The sequence below is a fragment of the Hippopotamus amphibius genome, chromosome 14, assembly GCF_030028045.1.
Source record: "Hippopotamus amphibius kiboko isolate mHipAmp2 chromosome 14, mHipAmp2.hap2, whole genome shotgun sequence".
NCBI classification, from domain to species: Eukaryota; Metazoa; Chordata; class Mammalia; order Artiodactyla; family Hippopotamidae; genus Hippopotamus; species Hippopotamus amphibius.
The window spans coordinates 14,586,613-14,608,096 of record NC_080199.1 but is presented as its reverse complement, the minus strand read 5'-3'; the positions used below and the strand labels follow the sequence as shown (position 1 = coordinate 14,608,096).

At 45.3% G+C, this 21,484-nt stretch overlaps 1 protein-coding gene across 1 annotated transcript in view; it reads right to left on the bottom strand.

Annotated features, from left to right (window-relative positions):
- Window positions 1-19,077, bottom strand: part of LOC130835857 (ATP-binding cassette sub-family C member 4-like) — a 148,323-nt gene extending 129,246 nt beyond the window's left edge. The window contains exons 1-8 of the mRNA XM_057707725.1: window positions 19,004-19,077; window positions 11,448-11,558; window positions 10,781-10,901; window positions 8,639-8,863; window positions 5,939-6,028; window positions 4,715-4,878; window positions 3,333-3,458; window positions 1,894-2,143 (exon numbers count right to left, since the gene is read on the bottom strand). Coding sequence (XP_057563708.1) covers window positions 1,894-2,143; window positions 3,333-3,458; window positions 4,715-4,878; window positions 5,939-6,028; window positions 8,639-8,863; window positions 10,781-10,901; window positions 11,448-11,558; window positions 19,004-19,077 — 1,161 coding nt within the window. The remainder of the gene's footprint in view (window positions 1-1,893; window positions 2,144-3,332; window positions 3,459-4,714; window positions 4,879-5,938; window positions 6,029-8,638; window positions 8,864-10,780; window positions 10,902-11,447; window positions 11,559-19,003) is intronic.
- Window positions 19,078-21,484: the final 2,407 nt, after the last annotated feature.

Here is a 21,484-nt window from a genome sequence, read left to right as displayed (position 1 = left end):
GAGGTGCGGGACTGGCCGTTCACACAAATGGGAGCCCTAGATCAGCATGAACGAAAGTGCTGGGAGAGGGTCATGGGGCTGCTGCAGGCTCAGCAGCATTTGCTTAAATCAAGGACAGAAGAGAAGGCAGCCCAGGGGGCCGAACAGAGTGAATCAAGACCAAAAGGAGGGATGAATGTGGCAGGTCACAGACAGCCTCCCTTCCCTGCCAGAGTGAAGGGTCCTGAGCTGGGGAACAAACAGAGTGGTCAGTGGAGCCAAGATTTTAAAATTTTGATTTTGAAAGAAATAGGGAACTTTTGAAGGTCTTCAGAGTAAGACTAGATGATCAAAACACTTAAGGAGATAGTCCACATGCCAGAAGGTACTAGGAGGGCAATGTAAGATGATCAAAACACTTAAGGAGATAGTCCACATGCCAGAAGGTACTAGGAGGGCAATGTAACAATGGTTTAAAAAACCAGGCTTTGGGCAGAATCCCAGTTCTGTCACTTACAAGCTATATGAGGATGGGTGAGCTATTTCGCCTGATATAGGAACCTGTTTCCTTATCGGTAAAGTGGGGACACTGATGCTTATCCCATTCAATTGTTGTCAGGATTAAATGAGATGACCTGTAAAGGCTTCAGGAGCGCCTGGACCACACAGGGAGCCCTGGCAGCAGCGACTGAAGACAGCGGCTGCGGCAGCAATAACAAAACCCCAGCAGCACGACACACGTGTGAAGCCTCCATCTGGACAAGTTACCATGTGACCTTAGAACATCCCTATGGTCCAAGGATATTCCTAAATGTTCTCTTTCAAGATGCGAGAGCTTCATAAAATAAATTTTACTGAACTGCATGGACTACCCCTTAACAGGGTTGCTAGAAGCTCCCATCAAAAAGAATGATAAACTCAGGAGACCAGAATTGACCCCATATGACTCATCTGTCTTATGGGTCATAGTTTTTTATAGTACAGAAACTTCATGACAAAAAAATTTCAGCTTTTATGGCAAGACTGAGAAATAAAATATAATCACACCCAGAGTTATCTAACTTCACTAGAGATCTATTACTGGCCGTCCATCACTGTGGAGAAGTAGGAACAAAACAGATTAGATTTTTTATAAAGTCCAGACACTCAAGCTCATGCCCAGGCCGGCTCACAGAGCCAGTTTATCATGTGAGACCTATTCATAAACACAGGAATACTCAAGCACCTGCTGTGTGCCAAGCCCTTATCTTGGTGATGTAAATTATTTGCCCCTGGCAATTCAGGGACAGTTAGTTAGGAAAAGGAGGCAGTGAGTATTGTGGGAATCACAGATTTGACAGGCAGAGGGCAGCCAGAGAGAGAGGATTAAGCAGTAAGTGAAAAGAGGACAGGGAGGAAACGGCAGATGCAAAAGGCATGCTCAGACATCAACAAGCAAAGCATCTATAGAGGAAAGAACCCATGTTTAAACACAGAGACCTAAGTGAATCTGAGGCCCTTCTCCTGCCCAAGTTGCAGGGACCTCTCAGCAATGTCTTTCCCTCCCGGCCCAGAGAAGAATCCTATTCACACCAGGACTCAACACAGTCACTACCTAGTCATTCAAGTTAGCACAGGAGATGACATTTGCTTCTTCTGCTTTCAGTCATTTTAATCAGCCTGTAATCATCACTTTATACCAAGAACCCTGTGCCGCAGCTATTTATACCACAGCCCATAAAGGAGCAGGGAACTCATATTCGTAATGCACTCTACCTAAGAAGAGAGGGGAGTATGTAAGATATTTTGGAATGACAATCAGCTTTGGCACTGAGAGAGTTAAACCTCACCTAACAGGAACACAGGGACACCAAATAAAAGGAGACATTTTACATAAAATCCACCTACAACTTCAAAAATTATTTGTCACCAAACCTTGATTCTTCGGATGCTGACGACTGCCTCTGACACCTTCTCCACGGCCATGGGGAAGTAGAGGGTGCCCGTCAACCGCACAGCCTCGTACAGCGTCACCACCACAAACACTTGGCTGGCTGTGATCACATTGCCAAGCAGCTCATTGGTGATGAAGGTGACAAAAACCATGACTTTGCTTACAGCAAAAAATGATGCCAAATTCATTCCTCTAAGGAAGGAACTTCTCAGAATCTTGGAAATTTCTTTCCTGGAAAAGAGAGTAGGAAATAGGTTTTAAAAGAAGCCTTGACATCCAAGACATGAATTCAGTGCCCTGTGTGAGAGGCCCCTTTCTAGGGAGTAGACGCAGATTAAGATAAACCATCCCTCACGTCATGCAGACACTACACAGTGCACACCCGGGGGTCTGCCCGACACAAGGACCACACCCTGCATCACCACCTCACTCTCCAACTAAATGGAGGCTTCATGTCACACTTTTAAACTTTCTGGGTCAATTAGACTGGGTTTGAACATTCATTCAACAAGTATTCATAACCATAAGTCCTGTACTGGGCTCCTCACTGATGACAGAACGTCACAGCCCGTCCCCTCCAGGAGCTCATGAACTCGTGGGGAAGAGACTAAGCAACCCCAAAATTGTGAGACACCAAGACATTAGACAGAGGAGCCAGCGCAGCCCCCACAGAGCACAGAGCAGAGGCGTGTGACTCGGAGCAGGGGAGTCAGGGCAAGTCACACACACGTGGAACCTGAGAAGATGAGCGGGAGTCAGTCAGGCCTGGCGGAGGCCAGAGAAGAAGGAAGATGGGAGTGTCTTCCCAGCAGAGGGAGGGGCCCCCACAAAGGTGCAAGGTGAGAGGTGACAGGGAGCTGCCGGAGAATGCTAAGTACCCCGTGCTGGAGGATAAACACTTTTCAGATATTTAAATGAAAGATGGAAAAAATTCTACAAACATAAAGCAAAGCAAAAAAAAAAACAAAAAGCAAAACAAAGTGTTTTTATGGCTCTATGTGGAATGAATAATACTGATTCGTTTGGCCTGATACAAGTATACCCAATCTCCATAATCTGCCCATTTGTGCTATATTAACATAAATTACTGTTTTCTTTTAAATATCATTGTCTCGAATACTAACATCCTAGAATCAGTGTTTATTTGGGATTTGTGGTATTAAGAAATATTTGGAATTTCATTTTGGTATAAGTAAGCAGCACATATATTTTTTCCTTTAAGAAGATGGTAAATGGAAAAGCAGGTTGAAATTAAATACTCCTCTATTCTACCTAAACTCCCTGCCACATGCAAGGGGGTGGAGTGGATAGTATTTAAGTTCACCATAATGTGCAATCTTGGTAAGACTTCTAAATTCATTCAGTAAAAACAGTAAATAAAAAAGTACAAAAATACGGTTTGATATACATAAAAACATACCTTCTCCAACCAGTAATAAGGTCTGCTAATGACTTCTCCCAAGCATACATTTTTATCATTCTGATGCCAGTTATAACTTCGCTCAGGGTTCTGATCCTGTCGTCTGTGAAAGCTGCGGTCTTACTCCTAAGGGGACAGACGTGAGATAAGCCTTAGTGAGCACAGCCCAGCTTTCCATAGCAGCAGCAGCAGAGGGCACAGGAAGGGACCAGGGGTCAAATGATTCCCTACAGCTCTTCTGTGCTGACAACACAGGCAGGTCCTACTCAAAGCACAAATGGAGAAAAACACTTCAAGTAGGAAGTCAACCATTCAGCCCAATTCAAGAAGTAACTTGGAGAACTTGCAGTATCAGCTCAGGAAGACCTGAAATGAGTCAGATACAAACCGTCTGCCCAAGGAGGTCGTGGTCAGATAGGGAAGGCAGAAAGGAATCTAACAGGAAGACAGTGTCTGTGCTGTAATAAAATAGGAGTAAAGTGCTGGGAGCAGAAAAGAAGGGGCTAGAAATTCCCCTGGGAAAGGAGACAAAGAAAAGCTTCAGAGACCTGGTAGCAATGGGACAGGGCCTCAAAGGATAAGGAACATCTCCCCACAGCCAAGAGAGGAAAGGAAATCCCAAGTAGAGAAAGACACCATGCAAAAAGGCACATGCACACACACACACACACACACACAAAGTCAACTAGCTTCAAACGGCACAACATCTCCATCACCTGACATCCTGGACCATGACCCACCTCCAGCCCTCTCAGGTCTAACTCCTCACCATTAGACCCTTCACCACCAGCCACTTTTCTATCATACGCTGCTGGGAATGTGTGGCTTTATAAACACATAATTAAGATCAACCTTGTCCTTGAGCACTTACATATTAATGGAAACACTGAATTAAAACAAAGACATGAACATACATACCAGAAAATCACTCTAACTTAAGCATAACAAAAACATATGCAGCTACAAATGGTGTTATGAGACAAGTACTATTTAATAAGGTTTAAAAAACGTGGACGTGGGTAAGTTCTGCTTAAGGACACTCTGCCTATTCAGGTGCGGTGCCAGGAGGAGCCAGGGAATGCCGCCACCTTTCCCGCTGCAAGATCAGCCTTCAGCTCAAGGCTGGAGCCTCCACTGGCTAAGCCAGAGGGTCTACAAAACACACAAAGAAGAGATCCGAGAAGGCATTTGTTTTGTTTTTGAACAAAAACATCAAGCAGACCATGGATGTTACCAAATATAGCTTACCTCTTTTTTTTTAATTGAAGTTTAGGGTTGGTAGATGTTACCTGTTTTGTTTTTTGTTTGTTTGTGTTCTAAGCTCTTTATTGGAATATAATTGCTTTACTGTTACCTGTTTTTTAAACCAGTGTGTCTCTTACCAGAGTGATGAAAACAGCTTCCCGATGTAGCTTTGCAAAAGCAGAAGAATCATGAGAACCGCCATCCCAGCAAGACATGATATTCCTGTTTCCATCCAGAGCAGGGCCGTCACTGCGATAGCCTGCAGTGGCCCCACCCACAGAAAGTGCAAGAACATCATTACCTTAAAAGACAAAGACAAAGCCTTCTTAGGACTGTATAAAAACAAAACCAGTAAGGACACAGTATGGAAACAATCTGCTCTGAAGAAACAGACAGGAACCTAAACAGACATGACCTCAGTGGGTTTTACACCTGCTGAAGCAGAAATCCAAGCACCCACCTCAGATGACACTGCTCCAGAGCAGCACAGGGCCAGCTTCAGGGATGCCCAGGGAGAACCAGACCAGCAGCACTGAAGGAAGGCTGTTGATTTTGTTCACCCCGAAGATGAGCTCAGGGCTTCTCCAAATTCTCTCTGCCCCAAAATTCAGCCCCCATCTCCCCTGGGGCTCCCCGGCACCCCAGGAAAGCCTATATTATGGTACCTACCACACTCTCCACTATTTATTTGTGTACTTACCTCCCTGACAGGCTGTGGCTTTTCCAGGGCAGAAACGAAGGCTTACTCATCCCTGAAACTGAGTAGGGGCCTTACTTCATGTTTGATGAATGGATAATTCACAGAGAAGGGGTCTCGCGCAACATAGATCTGACCAACAGCTACAACCCCTGGGTAAAAGGTGATCTATTCACAAGGTAAGTGTCAGAAAAAAAGTGTGGGGGTACAGCAGAGAGCAGGTTGTGTCTGGCTATGTTCCAACCCACTTGGCACTATTTATCGAAGGCTCCCTACGCAGCAGGCACCGTACAGGGCACAGGAAAGAACAATCCCTGCTCACCAGGTGTTCCTCACCCAGAGGAGGAGGAGGACAGTTCAGCCAGCAACACCAACACAGCGTGCCGAGAAGGGCCCCCCCAGGAGGACCCTTAGGGACACTCACCAAGCTGGGCAAGAACACTGCTGTCTATTATTGGAAAAACAGAACTCTCATCTATGGGATAACACACACTATCACATCTAATTTGCACACACACGTAATGAGAGTTCGATAAAACGAACTCTTGTCTTATGTCCTCAACAGAATCCTGGCTGACACCAAACATGGGCACCTGGCATCCCCATAAGCTAAACCCAGTAAGAAGGACAGGAAATGGAAGAGGATCCCTCAGGGGCAGCTTACCTGATCAAACTTGTTCACATCGTTGGACAGCAGGTTGACTATCTGGCCTGTGGTGGTCTTGCCCATGGCCAGGCTACTCAGGCGAAGGGCCTGAAATAAAAGAAGGAAACAGAGAATTGGATTCCTATGGTGATACAGACATAAAATAGACAGACATATAGACATAAAATGACAAGCACTTATATGAGGTACCTAGAGTAGTCAGATTCATAGAGAGAAGCGGCAGGATGGTGGTGGCTGAGGGGAGAAGGGTGTTAGTGCTTAATGGGCGCAGAGGTTCAGTTTGGGAAGAAGAAAAGTTCTGTAGACGAATAGCGGTGATCTTTCCACAACAATGTGAATGTACCTAACGTCACTTAACAGTGCACTCGAAAAGAGTTAAAACGGTACACTTTATGTTGTGTATATTTTACCACAACACTTTTAAAAAATGAGTGATCTAAAGCCAAAAGTAATTTTACCAAAGCTGTGGAAAGGTAAATAAATGACACGTCATTTTTATATACGATACATCCCACAAGATCATTCGACATTACAAACTATGACTATGGATTTAGCAGCCATTCCATTTCCAACCCCCAACCTGGTTTCTCCCAGGACCAGGGATGAGGAGGTGGGGCCTCAGCATAAACCACAAGTGTCCAGAGCTGCTCTGCAGCACCAGCTTTTGCCTGAAGGAATCAGCCCACCTGTAACCTGCAAAGAAGTGTCTTATTTCTGCACCATCCAGGACTCTGGATGCGAGGCTGTGCATGAAGAAATTGTTCTTTCCTACATTTCTGGAATTTCAGCTTATGTCTGTGGTTTAACCCCAGCAGTTCCTGACTTTGTACAGGGACAACTCTTTTAGGCAAAATAAGGCCGGTAAATGAACACCTTGGGAGACGTTTACATTCACAAAAGCAATCATGTCAGGTCAGACTTCCCAAAGGTGACGTTCCAGAATGTTAGTGAGATGAGGAAGAAACACAGGCGGACAATGGCTCCCCTGTGCAGCAAAGCGCAAACTTTCTTTGATGAAACAATCATCTCAAATCTAACTTAAGGTTTTGACAGTGCAGTTCTGGTGAAATTTCCTGCATATTTATGGGAGCTAAGCATGGTTCACATCATTGGACAGCAGATTGACTGTAGCCTGGCCATGGGGAAGACCACCACAGGCCAGGAAAGACAAACATCAAGCTAATTTGTGGGGGAATCTGAGTATCTGTCTCCTAAATGTAGAAGGTGAGACAGAACAACAAAGATGATGATGGATGACAATGAGGACCCCTAACTAGAGGGCACATCACCCAGGAGGAAACCAGGCTCACGGGCTGTGGCCAAAACAGACAGTGAGATGCCATGCCCCTGGGTCCACACAGCCCCGAGATTAACAGGACTCTGCTCAAGGAAAAATGAGGAGAAGACACCTAGAATTTTGCCGAGAAAAGTATTCCCAAGAAAAAGAAGATGTAGATAAGTAGCAATTAGGTAAAAGAAGCAACAATTTCAATTTAAATTGTTTGGTTTTAGCTTTCAATAAGAATTTTATTTATTTTTAATAAAAATTATATATATTTAATATGTGCAAAATGATGTTTGATATAAATATACATTGGGAAATGATTACTATAGGAAAACCAATTACATATCCATCATCACATGTAATTATCCTTTTGTGTGTGTGGTAAGGACACTCAAGATCTACTCTTTCAGTAAATTGCAAGTATAAAATACAGTTAAATAAGAACTAAAAAAAAAAGCAAACAGCCCAAGGCAAAAAGATATCCAGGATCAAGTTTATAAAGAGCCCTTCAGCTCTTGACACTGGTGTATCTGTAGCAGTTCCTTTGGAAAGACACCTGACATCCTTACTCTTTTTACACTAGTTAAGACTGGGGTAAACTCTGGAATAATTTTGCGGCATTTCTCAATACAAAATCACTGAACACATCAAATCAGGTCTTACTAAAAGTGCTATAATGCATACTGAAGAAAAAAAGGAAATATTGTATTAAAAAAATAACTTGAACGAATAGCAACAAATTATCTCCAAAATTACTAAAATCAGCATAAAATTTCAAATTTTACCCAAACACTCAACTATATTCTTTAATACCATTAAAAACAATCATAACTAGAAAACACAGTGAGTGAGTCTGTATTTGGCATGGGTTCCATTTACATTTTTCTTTAGTTAACACAATTATATTCAACATGATTAGATGGGTCATTTAAAAATGTAATCTTTCCCTTTCTCAAAGACATTCTTTGCTCCTAGATCTAATTTTATAGATGCAAACACTGAAGTTCCCTTTTAAGTACAACTTTGCTGTAAAAGAAGGTTTTAATGAACAACAAAATTTCCATAAATACCACTATGAGATTTAGGCATGAAAACATTGAAAAATCAATGTAATACTTTTGATACTTATTTTTAAATTAGATTTCATTACAAATTTAGTGGATATTACACAACCGCCTGTGGATAAAAGTTATCAAAGGCAGCCTTGACCTGGTATCAAAAGAAAACTTTTCATTATATATTGGTAAAGCTTGCATAAACAACAAGAACAAAATCAGCTTGATGCAAATAGCAAGCTCCTCTAGAAAGGTGTAAATGACCCCAGTTACAAAATTTTAATTTACAGAGAAGTTTCCTATATTGCTTCTGATGTTTCAGGGAAGGTACACACTTTGGTACCAAGTGACACTTACCTTGCGATAAATCATATGGCACACGGCTACTCTTAGCCTCATGCCCACACGCTGAATGTGATAGAAGTACAAGTGGTGCAGGATGGCCCAGACCAGCACGCAGGCACTCAGCCCTGCAGCATAGCCGTAGGCTTCGTACAAAGCGGCAGAATCGGTGGGATCGTAGTTTTCAACATAACTAATAATTTTCCCCAAAAACATGGGCTGAACTACTTTGGTGCCTTCCTAAAAGAAAAAAGCCTTAATTAGAAATATAAGCCATACCAGTTTTCCTTAACACAAGTTTTACTTTTATTATTAGCATGTTAAAAAGGCATTTTGACAAAATGCTATATTCATGACTAATCTAAAAAAAATATACACAGATGCACTATCTCCTATAAGACAAGCAGAAAACGCTTTTAACCTTAAGCCAAAATTTTACGTTCAAAGCAATAAAGCCTTAGTACCTTGTGCTCAGTACACTGTGGATGCTCAATAAATATCAAACCCAGAGCTTTAGGACACATGTGGCAAAATACCAAGTGAGTCTTGGCCGAAGATGAATAAGGAAAAAGGTGGCAGGGGAAGGGTAAGAAACTTGCTTCCATTTGAACAAGCCCTGCTGTCCTCTCTCCTCTCAATGTCTTAGCCCAACAGAAGGTCAAGGTGGTTCATGTAAGAGAGGCACGCTCTTGCTATTACCTTCTGCTTTAAGAACCTTTATGAATGGAGACATTGGCACAAAAACATCCAATCTTTCCCAACCAGAAATGCATGTGTTAGTCAATCAAGAGAACAGAGTCCAGCTTCTGTTGGAGTATCACAAATAAACCAGGCTTTCAGCCTGGTTCCCAGGCTCTCAGCCCCATGGGGCACTGTGTCAATATACCTTTACCCACTAGAAGCTAGGATGTTCCTTGGAGTCAAAAATTAAACACAGCAGAGACTTCGCTGGTGGCACAGTGCTTAAGAATCCACCTGCCAATGCAGAGGACAAGGGTTCAATCCCTGGGCTGGGAAGATCCCACGTGCCACGGAGCTATTAAGCCCATGTGCCACAACTACTAAGCCTACACTCTACAGCCCACGAGCCAAAACAACTGAGCCACACGCCACAACTAGTAAAGCCCACATGATCCGCAACAAGAGAAGCTACCGCAATGAGAAGCCCATGCACCTCAATGAAGAGTAGCCCCTGCTCACCGCAACTAGAGAAAGCCAGCGTGCAGCAATGAACACCCAATGCAGCCATAAATAAATAAATAATCTTAAAAAAAAATTCATCTTTAAAAAAAAACTTAAACACAGCAGAAGCCAAGCTAAAAAAATGATATCTTCCACAGTGCTCCATCTGCCATACACTGCAGGTGCTGGTCTGGAAGAAATACTAGCAATCATCTCTTCCCCAAGGCAAAAATTAAAATTCTAAACGAATGAGTTAGGAGACATTGTCGCTTCCTTCCACAACCAGGGACAGAATCCAGCACGGGTGGTGCACAAAGTCTCCACAATTCATGGTGCAGCTCTAGCTCCTCCCCTCGGGGGGCTTTGGGTCTCAGTGCCCAGCCCACTGGGAAGGGGGCAGCCCGGGAAAGGGTGTGCTCTTGGGAGCTCTGGGCAGCTCCAGCCCAGACACAGGGTCCCAGGTTCTGTTCCTCTGGAAGGGGAGAGGCAATGATACTTCCTTAGGAAAGCATTTCTCAGATGTGACCTGGTCAACTTAACAATTATTTGCTGAGCGCCTGTAAAATGTCTTATGCTATTGGGGCTCTGGTCCAAATTTACTTCCTCCAGCCCACAGGGCACATATTCCTTGAGGTTGTAGGATCTTCTTTTGGTCAAGAATCACTCAGCATTTATATCATTTACTGATCACCAACAATGTCCTAACATGGTATAAAATATCTTTCCATTTCAGGGCCATCCGCCCATGACACTATGTTTTAATTGGTTAAAAGAAAAATAATAATCTGCCGGAGGTCCAGTCCTTTAAGTATCTGTCCCTTTAAAGATAAATACAACCACTGAGCTACACCATGTTTCCTAGACAAGACTGATCCTCACACCTTAAACCACTGGCCTCTCTCCCACCCGTCCCGTCCATCTCAGTGCTGATCCGCATACACTGAAAAGCAACGCACTGTGTGTAACACCTTTTACCTCAAGAAATGTAAAAATTCCCAAAACTAAATAGGATTTCCAGTAACACTTTATGATTGCTTTCGTTAAAGAAGGCTCCCGTGCGTCCTTCTCGGCTCTCAGAACTTCTTGGTCCCAGTACCTGCGATGAGAAACAAAGCACAGTAAAGAACAGCCCCGCCACAGGCAAAGGGGGGAGGTGACAGAGGGGAGGAGAAGCCTTTACTACAGGGCGCTGTGTGGCTGCCCCATAAAGCCTGGCTAATTGCTCGCAGGGCTCCTGAAAGATGAGCCCTGCAGACCCTGAAGCAACAGGAAAACACCTTTGAGGGGAAGCGTCCCAGTCTCAAGGAAACAAGTTCCTGCCAAGCTTTGCTGGAGTCACAGCACCATGAGCAGCCCAAGAGGGCAGACAGCCTCCTCCAGGGACACCACCTCCGGGGACAGAGCTCGGCGTCCAGGGCCTGGGCTGCTGGCTCCCCCCACGTCCACAAACGCACAGGAAACACGGGGCCCCCAGCCTCCAAAGGGGACTAAGCCCGGGCTCAGCCTGAGGGGGGTGAGCGTGCAGTGTCAGGGGAAGGAGGCTCCAGAAGAGCCCGGAGGAGGCGAAACCCACTCCAAACCGTGAGCCACACGGAGACGTTCTCACTCCTCCTTCCCCTTCTCCTCTCTGCCTGCTGCTCACCCTTGCAGCTCTTCCCCAAGGTGCCTGGAGCCATCTTCCGGAAGCACTGAGTACATGTCATCTTTTTCTAATTTTCGCTTACGACCAATTTTAAACAAGGGGTTTAGCCACCTGTTAAAAATTAAGAGAAAACGAGAGTGACATACCTCCACGCTACAGAGCATCGTCTAATTAGAATCCTACAGTCATGGGCTTCGTAAAAAAAATATAGAAAGAGATATGGGAAAACAAATTAGATATGTGCTTACACAGAGACACACAGACACACTCCCTAGCTCTATATCCTGAAAGACCCTAGAAGCAATGACACACTGGTAGCAAAGAGGATTCCAGCCCCCTGGATCTTGGGTTTTTTTTTTTTTAATATACACGATTACAATATTTTGTGTGTAAGATGAGAATTTTCAGCAGCTTTCAAATATGCAATACACTATCATTAACTACAGTCACCATACTGGACATTACATCCCCCAAACTTACTTATTTTATAACTGGAAATTTGTGCCTTTTAGCCCCTTTCACCCAGATCTTGACTTTTTAATATCCCTCCTCCCTGATAGGGACCAAGGCTCCTTGAAGCAATGGCTGGTTCCAAGGTTGGGGCAGTGTGTGTCAGCACCTGATAATTAGCTTTTTTAATTGCAACGTACGTGTCTGACATCAAGTTTTGGAGACATCCTCTTCAATGACATCCATCTCCAATGACATCCATCTCCAATGAACGCATGCCAGCTACGCAACTAGATAAAGAGTCAGGCCACCCCACCCACTAATTTCTCATTTTTAGAGAGCTCTGGCTGACCCGATACCAGACCATCTCACTGACTGCTTGCTTCTCCCTTCCCGCAGTTTAATTCCCGCTGTTTTGTTTTAAATTCACCAGTAAAGAGTGAACCCAAGAAATCCTAGCCACCCCACCCTAAACCCCAAAAAGGCAGAACTCCAAGTCCAAGCTTGCTCATGTTCTCTCTCTCTCCCCCAGGACCTCACTGTGTGGCCTCAGGTGTGCCCTGTACCCTCCGGGACATGTGACTGATAAAGTTCCCTGATGGTTGTTGCTGAGACGTGTCTCACAGCCATGAAAACCATAAGAGCCAGTCCAGGCACAGCATGGCTCTAAAGGGGGACTGTCCGTGGGGGCTGCTGTAACTAGGAGGGGCCCAGGTGAGCAGTGCCCCAGGCATTCCCAGCAACAGCATCACTGTCTACAGGCCAAGACCAACAGGCAGAGAAAGTACAAGACAGGTCTGGGACATCTTGCACCATAAAATAAGGAAGTGCTCAAGGAATCATGAGGTTATATAGGAAGGACAAGGAAGCCAGCTTGAATGGCTCTCACTACACAAACCTGGGATACTTTGTATATCAAAATAAATAAATGGCAATGAATCTTAACCCATTAAATAATGAAAGAATCCATGAACCCTTAGTGCTACATAAACGAGAGAAAGGAACGCTCTTACAAACAAATGCAAACAAACATAAAAGGAACAATGGAGTCAGAAAATTATCAATAGAATTGAAACTAGCAGGTGAAAGTGTGATGTAGAACACAATATTTACATAATCTCAAATTATTGCTCTGTAAATTATTTATTATAAAGGGAAAAACCTGTAACTGTACAGAAGATCCTCCACCAAACTCTATTCAAATCCATAATGCATTAATTAAATGATAATAATTAATATGCAGAGACAGCCCAAAGATTAACACCATTTTACTGATTTCGCCAGGGTAAGGAAATTTCCAAGGCCAGACAATATTAACCTGTGAAAGCAGAGATCACATTTCTGTTATTCTGTTATTCCTATCACAATATGTGTACAGAGTTGATGCTCAAAAATTATTTGTTGAATAAATGAATGTCCATGAATCGTTAAAGCTGCAATAAGAGAGACTGAGCTTCAGACTTTGCTAACCCTGGTAGCTTGGCACGTCTAAAAATCCCCGGTCCAGGAGTCAGAAGATTGGATTCTAATCCCAGCAGTGGTACTGAGGACCCAGGGCCTCAAGTGTCCTCTGCTCCACTCCCTCCACTCCAGTTCAGCATCTCTGCGACCCTTAGTATCCCCAGGTCTGAGTTTCCTTCCAAAACAAAAGTATACATCTGTGAGCTTTACCACAGATTCTCAAACCTGTTTCTCAAACAGGTTTAAAACATGTTAGGCCATTTATCCTACAGTTATTCCCTTCAGAAAGTGCTCAGGGAATCACCACTGGGACCTACCAAGATGATGACACCCTGCCCTGAAAGACTCTCTTGAAAATTCTGCTTGCAGAGGAAAGGATGCTCAAAATCAGTCATCCTTAGGGAAATGCAAATCAAAACCACAATGAGATACCACCTCACACATATTAGAAGGGCTACCATAAAAAAAGAAGAAGAAGTGTTGGCAAGGATGTGAAGAAACTGGAACCCTTGCACACTGACAGTGGGACTGTAAACTAGAGCACCACCGAGAACAAATATTTTATGATTCCACTAAAATGAAGGTACTTAGAGCAGCCAAATTCAGAGGAAACAACATGGCCCTGTGGTTGCCAGGGGCTGAGAGGAAGAGAAGTGGGGAGTTACTGTCTGATGACCCTAATGTAGGATGAAAGAGTTCTGGAAATTGGTTGCACAAAAATGTAAATATATTTAACGACACTGAACTGTATGCTTAAAAATGGTCAAGATGGTAAATTTCATGTCGTGTGCATTTTCCACAATTTTAAATACTTAATGAGAAAAATTTGCACATGATGTGCCTCAGTTGGAAATCTTCCTGTGTTGGAGTCTAGACTTTGCCACTTTCTGGTTGTATGACCTTAAACTAGTCACATAACCTCTCAGCATTGGCCTCTGGAAACTGGGGAGAACACGTGGAGATAACACCTCCCTGGGCTGCTGAGGGATCAGCTGAGAGGATCAGTGTTGCTCTGAACACAACAAAGTCCTGCCACACAAAGAGCAGCTGTCACCACAACTGAGCTCAAGTAATCCCACGTGGGCCCCAGTAGAAAGCCTCTGATAACTTTGATAGATGAGGTTACAACAATAGCAGAGCCCACCAGGAAGAAGAAAGACTCCTCTTCTTCCCTGGCAAGGACTCCGCCAGTGAAAAGCAATGGACACTGCGTAACAGCCCTCCCAACTTCCTTTCCCCTCTATAAAAGTGCTCTCCTCCCCTTGCCCTTTGGGGACCTGCATGCGGCTCTCCACAGCTGTAAACCTCGTATTGCAATCCTCCGCTGATCCCAGAAGCCCATCTTTGCTGGAGAAATATCTGAGAGCCTAGTTGTGTCAAGTCAACAGAGGGAAGGGGGTCAACATGACTGGGGGCCCCCTGGAAGACAGAAAGGCAAATTATCCACTTGACCCATCTGTGCGGACACTAGCTGACCAGAGGCCGGACTATAAAGACCCATAAAATCAAGAAAAAACTACAAGAGATAAATATGTTAGGCTGTTTATTTTGCCAGAAGGATATGGTAGTAAATTTGACTACACATTCTGGGATGTTCTACATCTTGCTTGGGGCTGTAGCTATTGCATAAAATTACCAAAACTCATCAAATTAAACACTTAAGGGAAAAAAGACAAGGCCAGAGAAAGAGCCCCAGAAAGCTCACCCAGACTCTATCTACAACATTTGGATTTCTGACTGACGATGAAGAACAAGGAGTTTCACACAAGCGGTATTCTGAAGAAGGTGCAAAGAATCCTGGTTTGAAATTAAACATTTCTACACACTCACGATCAATATTTACTGACGGCCTAACAGGACCAACCTCTCTAAACCATCTCAGCCTGCGGCCAGTTCACATTCCCCCTCATGTCATCAGCTTCTCTAAGAAGACTCTCCAGAGAGTCTGTCTTGACACCAGTGGCAGTTTCCACAACACCACTCCCTTTGCAAGGCTATAGTTTACCGATTGATACGTGGCCAGAGTTGGGGGAGCTACAATTTAACCACTCCCTGATGGGCCACGTGCAACTGGTCCAAGACCCTACTCAAGCCTCATCTCTGGGGACAAGTCCTGCACTAACCCCCACCCTGCAGGCCTCTGGGACGAGGGTGGGAGAGAAATGCTGAGCACACCCCGGGGGCCTGCTGTGCAGGACAGTGGGGACATCGCCAGGGAGAGTCTCAGCAGACTGGACAATCTAGTCCCCAGACTGAACAGTTCATAAACTGTGCCACTGACTTCCAATAACGGGGAAGAAGAAGAATCATTCAATAAATCATGATGGGAATGTGGGCTATTTGAAAAAATGGGACCTATCTTATATCAAACACTTAAACAAAAAATTCTAGCTGCCCTTATTGTTAGAAATGAAATAAGAAAAGAGCTAAAATAAAATGCTTACAGAGATTTAGGGAATGCTAGGATTTTAAAAAAATATTACAAAAGCAATAGGAGAAACAAAAAAGAAAAGCTGAATATTATCAATGATATATAATTTAAACCCTCTAACCTAAAGGACAACTGAAAATCTGAAAAAGTATTATATTGCAAATTATTTCAAAAAATATAAATGCCTCGTAGGAAAAATAATCTAATAGACAATTAATAAGCAATTTAAAGAAAGACAAATAAATGGTCAATAGACATCAAAAAAAGTTCCATCTCTACAAGTGAAATAAATTCAAATTACAACTGTTTGATATTATAACTTTACACCTATAAAAAATGTAATTTGGGTACTCAAAGATGGCAATGAAATAAGCACACAACAGTTGTTAAAAGGGAAAATTGGTTCAAATCTGATGGAAAACAATGCAGCCTTTCACAAGTTATCCTACTTCTGGGAATAAATAAAAAGGAAAGATGCCCCAAAATATATGGTCCTGGGTACGCATCACACCATAATTAGTAATAAACCGTGGTGAACAAAAGTGAAAGACTGCATAAACTGCAATTAAATCTCATGCTTTGAACATTATTTAATGCTATAAATAAATGTTAACCATAGAAAATTAAGAAGGAATCAGGATTCAAAGTTATTTAATTTTATGGAAAAATGTGCACGCTCAGGTGTGCACAAAGATTTCCAGGGGAAAGACTAAGAAACCACCAAATGACTAGCAAGTGTACTTGGCTTATAGAAATAAATCCTTATTCCTTTATTCTTCTTCTATAGTTTTAAATTTCTTACAGAAATAGAAAAACGTATTCTTTTCTAAAATCCACACTAATTATCCACAGCCATAGTGCATGACTTCCCTTAGACCCTAATTCCAGCCTCTGATGTGAGGACTACCTGTGTGTAAGTCAGTAAGCTAATCACTGGCATCAGTCACAAGTTGAGAAAGCAGGTGAAATGTGAGAATAAAAGCAAATACCCAATGAGGAGATGAAAACTCAGTTTTTCTCTACACGGTGGGCCTTGTCTCTGGGCAGCACATCCTGGCTGGGCTCATTTCAGCTTTGCCAGGGCAGCGAGTGGGGGACACAAGGAAATCACTAAGGTACCTCAGACCTTACATACAGGATGGAAATCATGGTCATCAACTAACTTCACAAAGTCTGGACCCTTTTAAAAAGTGAATACTGAAGTAACAATGCCAATGGGAGGAGTGGCTTAAAGCACTAGCCAGCCTCCACCTTCCATCAGAATCACCTGGAGCTCTTGTTTAAACCCCATCCCCAGTGTTTCTAACTTTACAGAATTGGTCTAGAATGAATGCAGGAGAATTCGCATTTCTAACAAGCTGCCAGGTGATGAGGTTGCTGCAGGTCTGAGAGCCATACTTTGAGAACAGCCTCCCTGAAACAAAGATGTTTCACATGCATCATCTCCAACTGCAAGAGCTTTAAGAACTTCCCTTGAGAAACTCCTGCCTGCAAGAACAAAGGTGTGTTTGGAATCACCTTCTCCCTGCATTTAAGAACAAGTATCCCAATTGAAACATCTCAGTACAGTAGTTACATACAGGGCAACACAGGCTCGGGAGCCAGACTGCCTGGTTTGGGATCCAACTCCATCACTTACTAGCTGTGTGATAGTAGGCAACTTACTCAACCTCTCTGCTTTAGTGCCTTCACATGTAAAATAAAAGATAATAGCTCCTTCCACTCCAGCAGGAATACTAGAAATGGGTGTCTACCAAAATCAATGAGAAGTCCTCACCTTCCCATTTCCACGCACATATATTTTGAAAATCCACAGACAGAAGGTGCTTGGAGAGTTCCTTGCCCTGCCTGAAGTTAAGTAGATGTTTGACTACTTCATTAGTATTTACAGTAACCACAACCATATTCCTTCTTCTAGGCCCCTCTTTCCTTAAGAGCCACCAAATGGCCAAGAGATGTAGCTACACACACTGAATACACCACCATCAAAACAAGCATATGAGCTCCCATCTCCTGGGAATCCCCAAGGCCTTCCCATTAAAAAAAAGGAAATGGAATTTTGGAAGGATGAAGGGGTTAGGGTTCAGAAACAAACAATCTAATAATCACTCAAGTACAATTAAAGCCCAAAGGTTCAGGCCCACCTCGTTAGTAGTCCTACCTACTAGATGGAAAACTTTAGTTAAGAATTTCACCTCTTTGAGCCATTTTTCATCTCTGTGTTTGCTCCCAGCTTAGGGACCCTTCAGTGGTTTCAGGACCATAGGACTCCTGGGAAGACCACCTGCATCAAGACCATGCCCTGCTTCTCTAAAGGCTAGAGATCCGGATAAGACTCCAGGGGCTTCAGGGATCCCATCCCCAGAGTGGTCCTCAAAGGTGGAGGCAGAAATATTCACAATAAGGAAAAGGGCTGGTCAAATGCATACTCCAGGCTTGGCTGTGTGTCCCAGGGAAAAGCAAAACAGGTTCAAGAATAATGTCCCCATTCATTAAGTAAAAAACAGTGTTGTTTACACACAAGAAACTGTCACAACTAGGTACCAGGATATACAGTGAGACACACATGGAGAGAGGGAGAGAGAGGGAAACATGGTCATAGACACAGGGACAGAGGCAGCATGGTACAGTTGGAACTCAGCTGTCCCCTAAAGAATATGGGAAAAGGTGGGGACATTATTGAAAGATGGCAACTGGTCCAGAGCACTAATTAGATAAAGGAAGCTGTTCATAAGCTGCTTGTTTGGCGGGTGGGAAGGCACGGGGGAAGGTGCAGCTTTAGTTCAGAACTGTGGGTTCTGAGCAGTACTGGGGGAGCCTGCTAAGGATGGAGTGCGGGGTCCAGGCCTTCTCCCACTGGGCGGTGATTCCCACTGGGCAGCCTTGGTTCTCAGCCTCCCTGCCTCCTGCCCTTGCTGCTCCCGGGCATAGGGAGGTTGGCGGGGCTGCGAGCTGCAAGGCAGGGAGACCCTGCACCCCGCCACCAGTTCCCTCTCCAGGCCCTCTTCCCCACTCCGCAGCCCCGCCGGACGCCAGGGCGCAGGCAGGGACCCTGCGGCCAGCGCGGGGCTGCACCACCGGCTACAAGTAGCCCGGCTCCCAAGGCGCCAGAGGAAAGCGCTCCTCGCCCTGACCCTCCCCTCGGCCCCTGAAAGGCTCAGGCTGCATTAGGCACCGGCCCCCGCACGATGTCGCAGCCCAGGAAGGCGCTCACCAGAAGAACAGGCGCGAGCAGAAGTTTGCGTCCTGCAGCCTGTTGGGCTTCAGCTCCGGGGACACGGGCTGCATCTTGCTCTGGCGGCAGTGCCACTGCAGCTGCTGCTGGAGGTGCCAGCGGGGATGCTGGAGGCTCAGCCACAGCGAGGTCTGCTCCTAGGGAGCCGGAGAACCACCTGCTTCTGGCAGTGGAGCGCCGGTGGCCCGCCGGGTCCTGGACCCCCGCGGCTGCAGGCTCTGCACTTCTGCCACAGGCGCCTGGGGCCTGGAGTCAGGGGCGGTGCGGGGCAGCAGGACGAAGGGGCGGCGAGGCTGGAGGCTGCCAGGGGTCACACGCAGGGGTGAGGCGAGGCCCCAGGCACAGCTGATGAGGCAGGTAGGGGAACTACCCGCGCAAGGCACAGAACCTAGGCGCCCACGTTCCAGCACCTGCTGCAAACTCTACCAAAGGGCGTGCTCTGAGCTCAGACACCCACCCAAAAGATGGAAAAGGGAGGTGCAGACTGTATCAGCCCCGTCTGCTCAGAAACATCCCCTCAGCTGTGGTGAAGACCTGGAGAAAGCTGGCGGAAGGAGATAAGTGCCAGCTCTCCGGCAACCTGCCCACATCAGCACCAAACAAGGGGCTGTGGGAGGTTCTCCAACTGTAACATCCCAGGGCCCTTTGCCGCCTTCCAAGGATAGGCCCCACTCCCCCCACCCCCACCCCCATGCCCTCCGCTTTGTAGAAAAGCTTTAGTCTCCCACACCTCCTCTGAGACACAAAAGGTGGCTCAAGAATTAATGATTGAAAGAATGTGAACATGTAGTAACAAAACAAACAAGAATAAACAATAGATCAGCCATAGCACTCACAGAATCCTTAGTTCTTTCCTGAAGGACATAGAGCACAGTGTCTGATGCACACTCTTGAGTTGTTTTGCAGATGCTAAAACCCCCACCAGATGGAAGAAATTAACTGCATGATGACCATGAGCACGTGGCACCCAGGCCAGCTGGGGCCTGAGAACTGATGTTAACCCTTGTGACACCCCCGAGACCAGGCCATCAACCAGAGAGTGTGCACCAGCTCATCACGAACCCTGCCTCTCTCTCCCTCACCTTGCCTTTAAAAGCCCTTCCCTGAAACCCACTGCGGGGAGGTCCAGACTTTTGAGCATTAGCCACTTGTACTCATTTGGCAACTGTGATAAATGCTACTCTTTTCTTCAACACAACCTGGTGTCAGTGAATTGGCTTTACTGTAAGAAGGTGAGCTGGCCCTCAGTCAATTTGGTAACAGATGGAGATCTAAGAGGCCTTGGGGGGCTATTGAACATGAGCAATAATTTTTCCCCCAAACTGCAGCCTGTCAAGCCATCAGGGAGGCTCGTCAAGGAACTCACTATAGGAGGAGAGCCCTGTATAACTGGTTAGTTGAGCTCATGGTAACTCCTGGCATGAAAACTATAGTCAGTTCGAGAGGTGAGACATGCCTCATCTGCACAATGAACACCCCAAATACCAGGCCCCCGGATTAGCCCATTCAGACCAGAGCAACACATCCTGGGGAAGAGTGGCAGACTGACCTCACTGCATGCCGACAGCGTAGGGCAACTTCAGGTATCTCTAGGTGCCAGTGGACGTGTTTTCACGGTGGGTGGAAGGGTTCCCCACTAGAACTGAAACAGCAGCCTAATTGGCTAAAGTAAAAGAGATAACTCCCAGGTTTGGGATCCCAGGATCCTTACAAAGTGATAATGGCTCCGCAGTCCTATCTCAAGTGACAAAGGGATAACAAGTGCCCTGGGCATAAAATGAACCTTGCACTCAGCCTGCAGACCCCAGTTATCAGGGAAAGTAGAGACAGCCAACCAGACCTTAAAAGTCATCTTAGCCAAGCTATGCCAGGGGACTCAGAAAATTGGATAAAGGCACACCTAATTGCCCTGCTCTGCATGCAGTTAGCCCCAAGAGATAAGTGAAAGTCAAGTGCTTTTGAACTCCTGTATGGTAGACCCACTCTCCAAGCTCAAGAGAAGGGACACTTTAGCCCCTTTGAAATGGAACAACTCAAGCGTGCCCTCCAGGTAGGAGAAACCATGGTAACCAGGAGCTGCCCCCACCCGCAGTCCTGCCCTCCACCCCTTCCAGCCAGAGGACCAGGTGTATCTAAAAACCTGGAAAACCTGCAGGCCCGCAAGACCAGTCACTCCTAACAGGAAGGGACCCCATTTGGCGATGCCAACCATCCATCTGCCCGGAAGCTGCAGGGGGTCACTGTGGGGACATCACACTTGAGTGAAGCGGCCCCTGAGCCCCACCCTCCAGAGAGACAACCTGAGACAATGGATCCCTTGACTATTCGTACGAACCTCTCTCTGACCTGAAGCTTCTCTTCCAAAAAAACAAAAGCATGTTCCCAGAGAGCAGACAATTAATTGCAGGATTCACTGCGCTCACAGGGGAGCTAGTGACCTTGGCCGGGGGAACCATACAC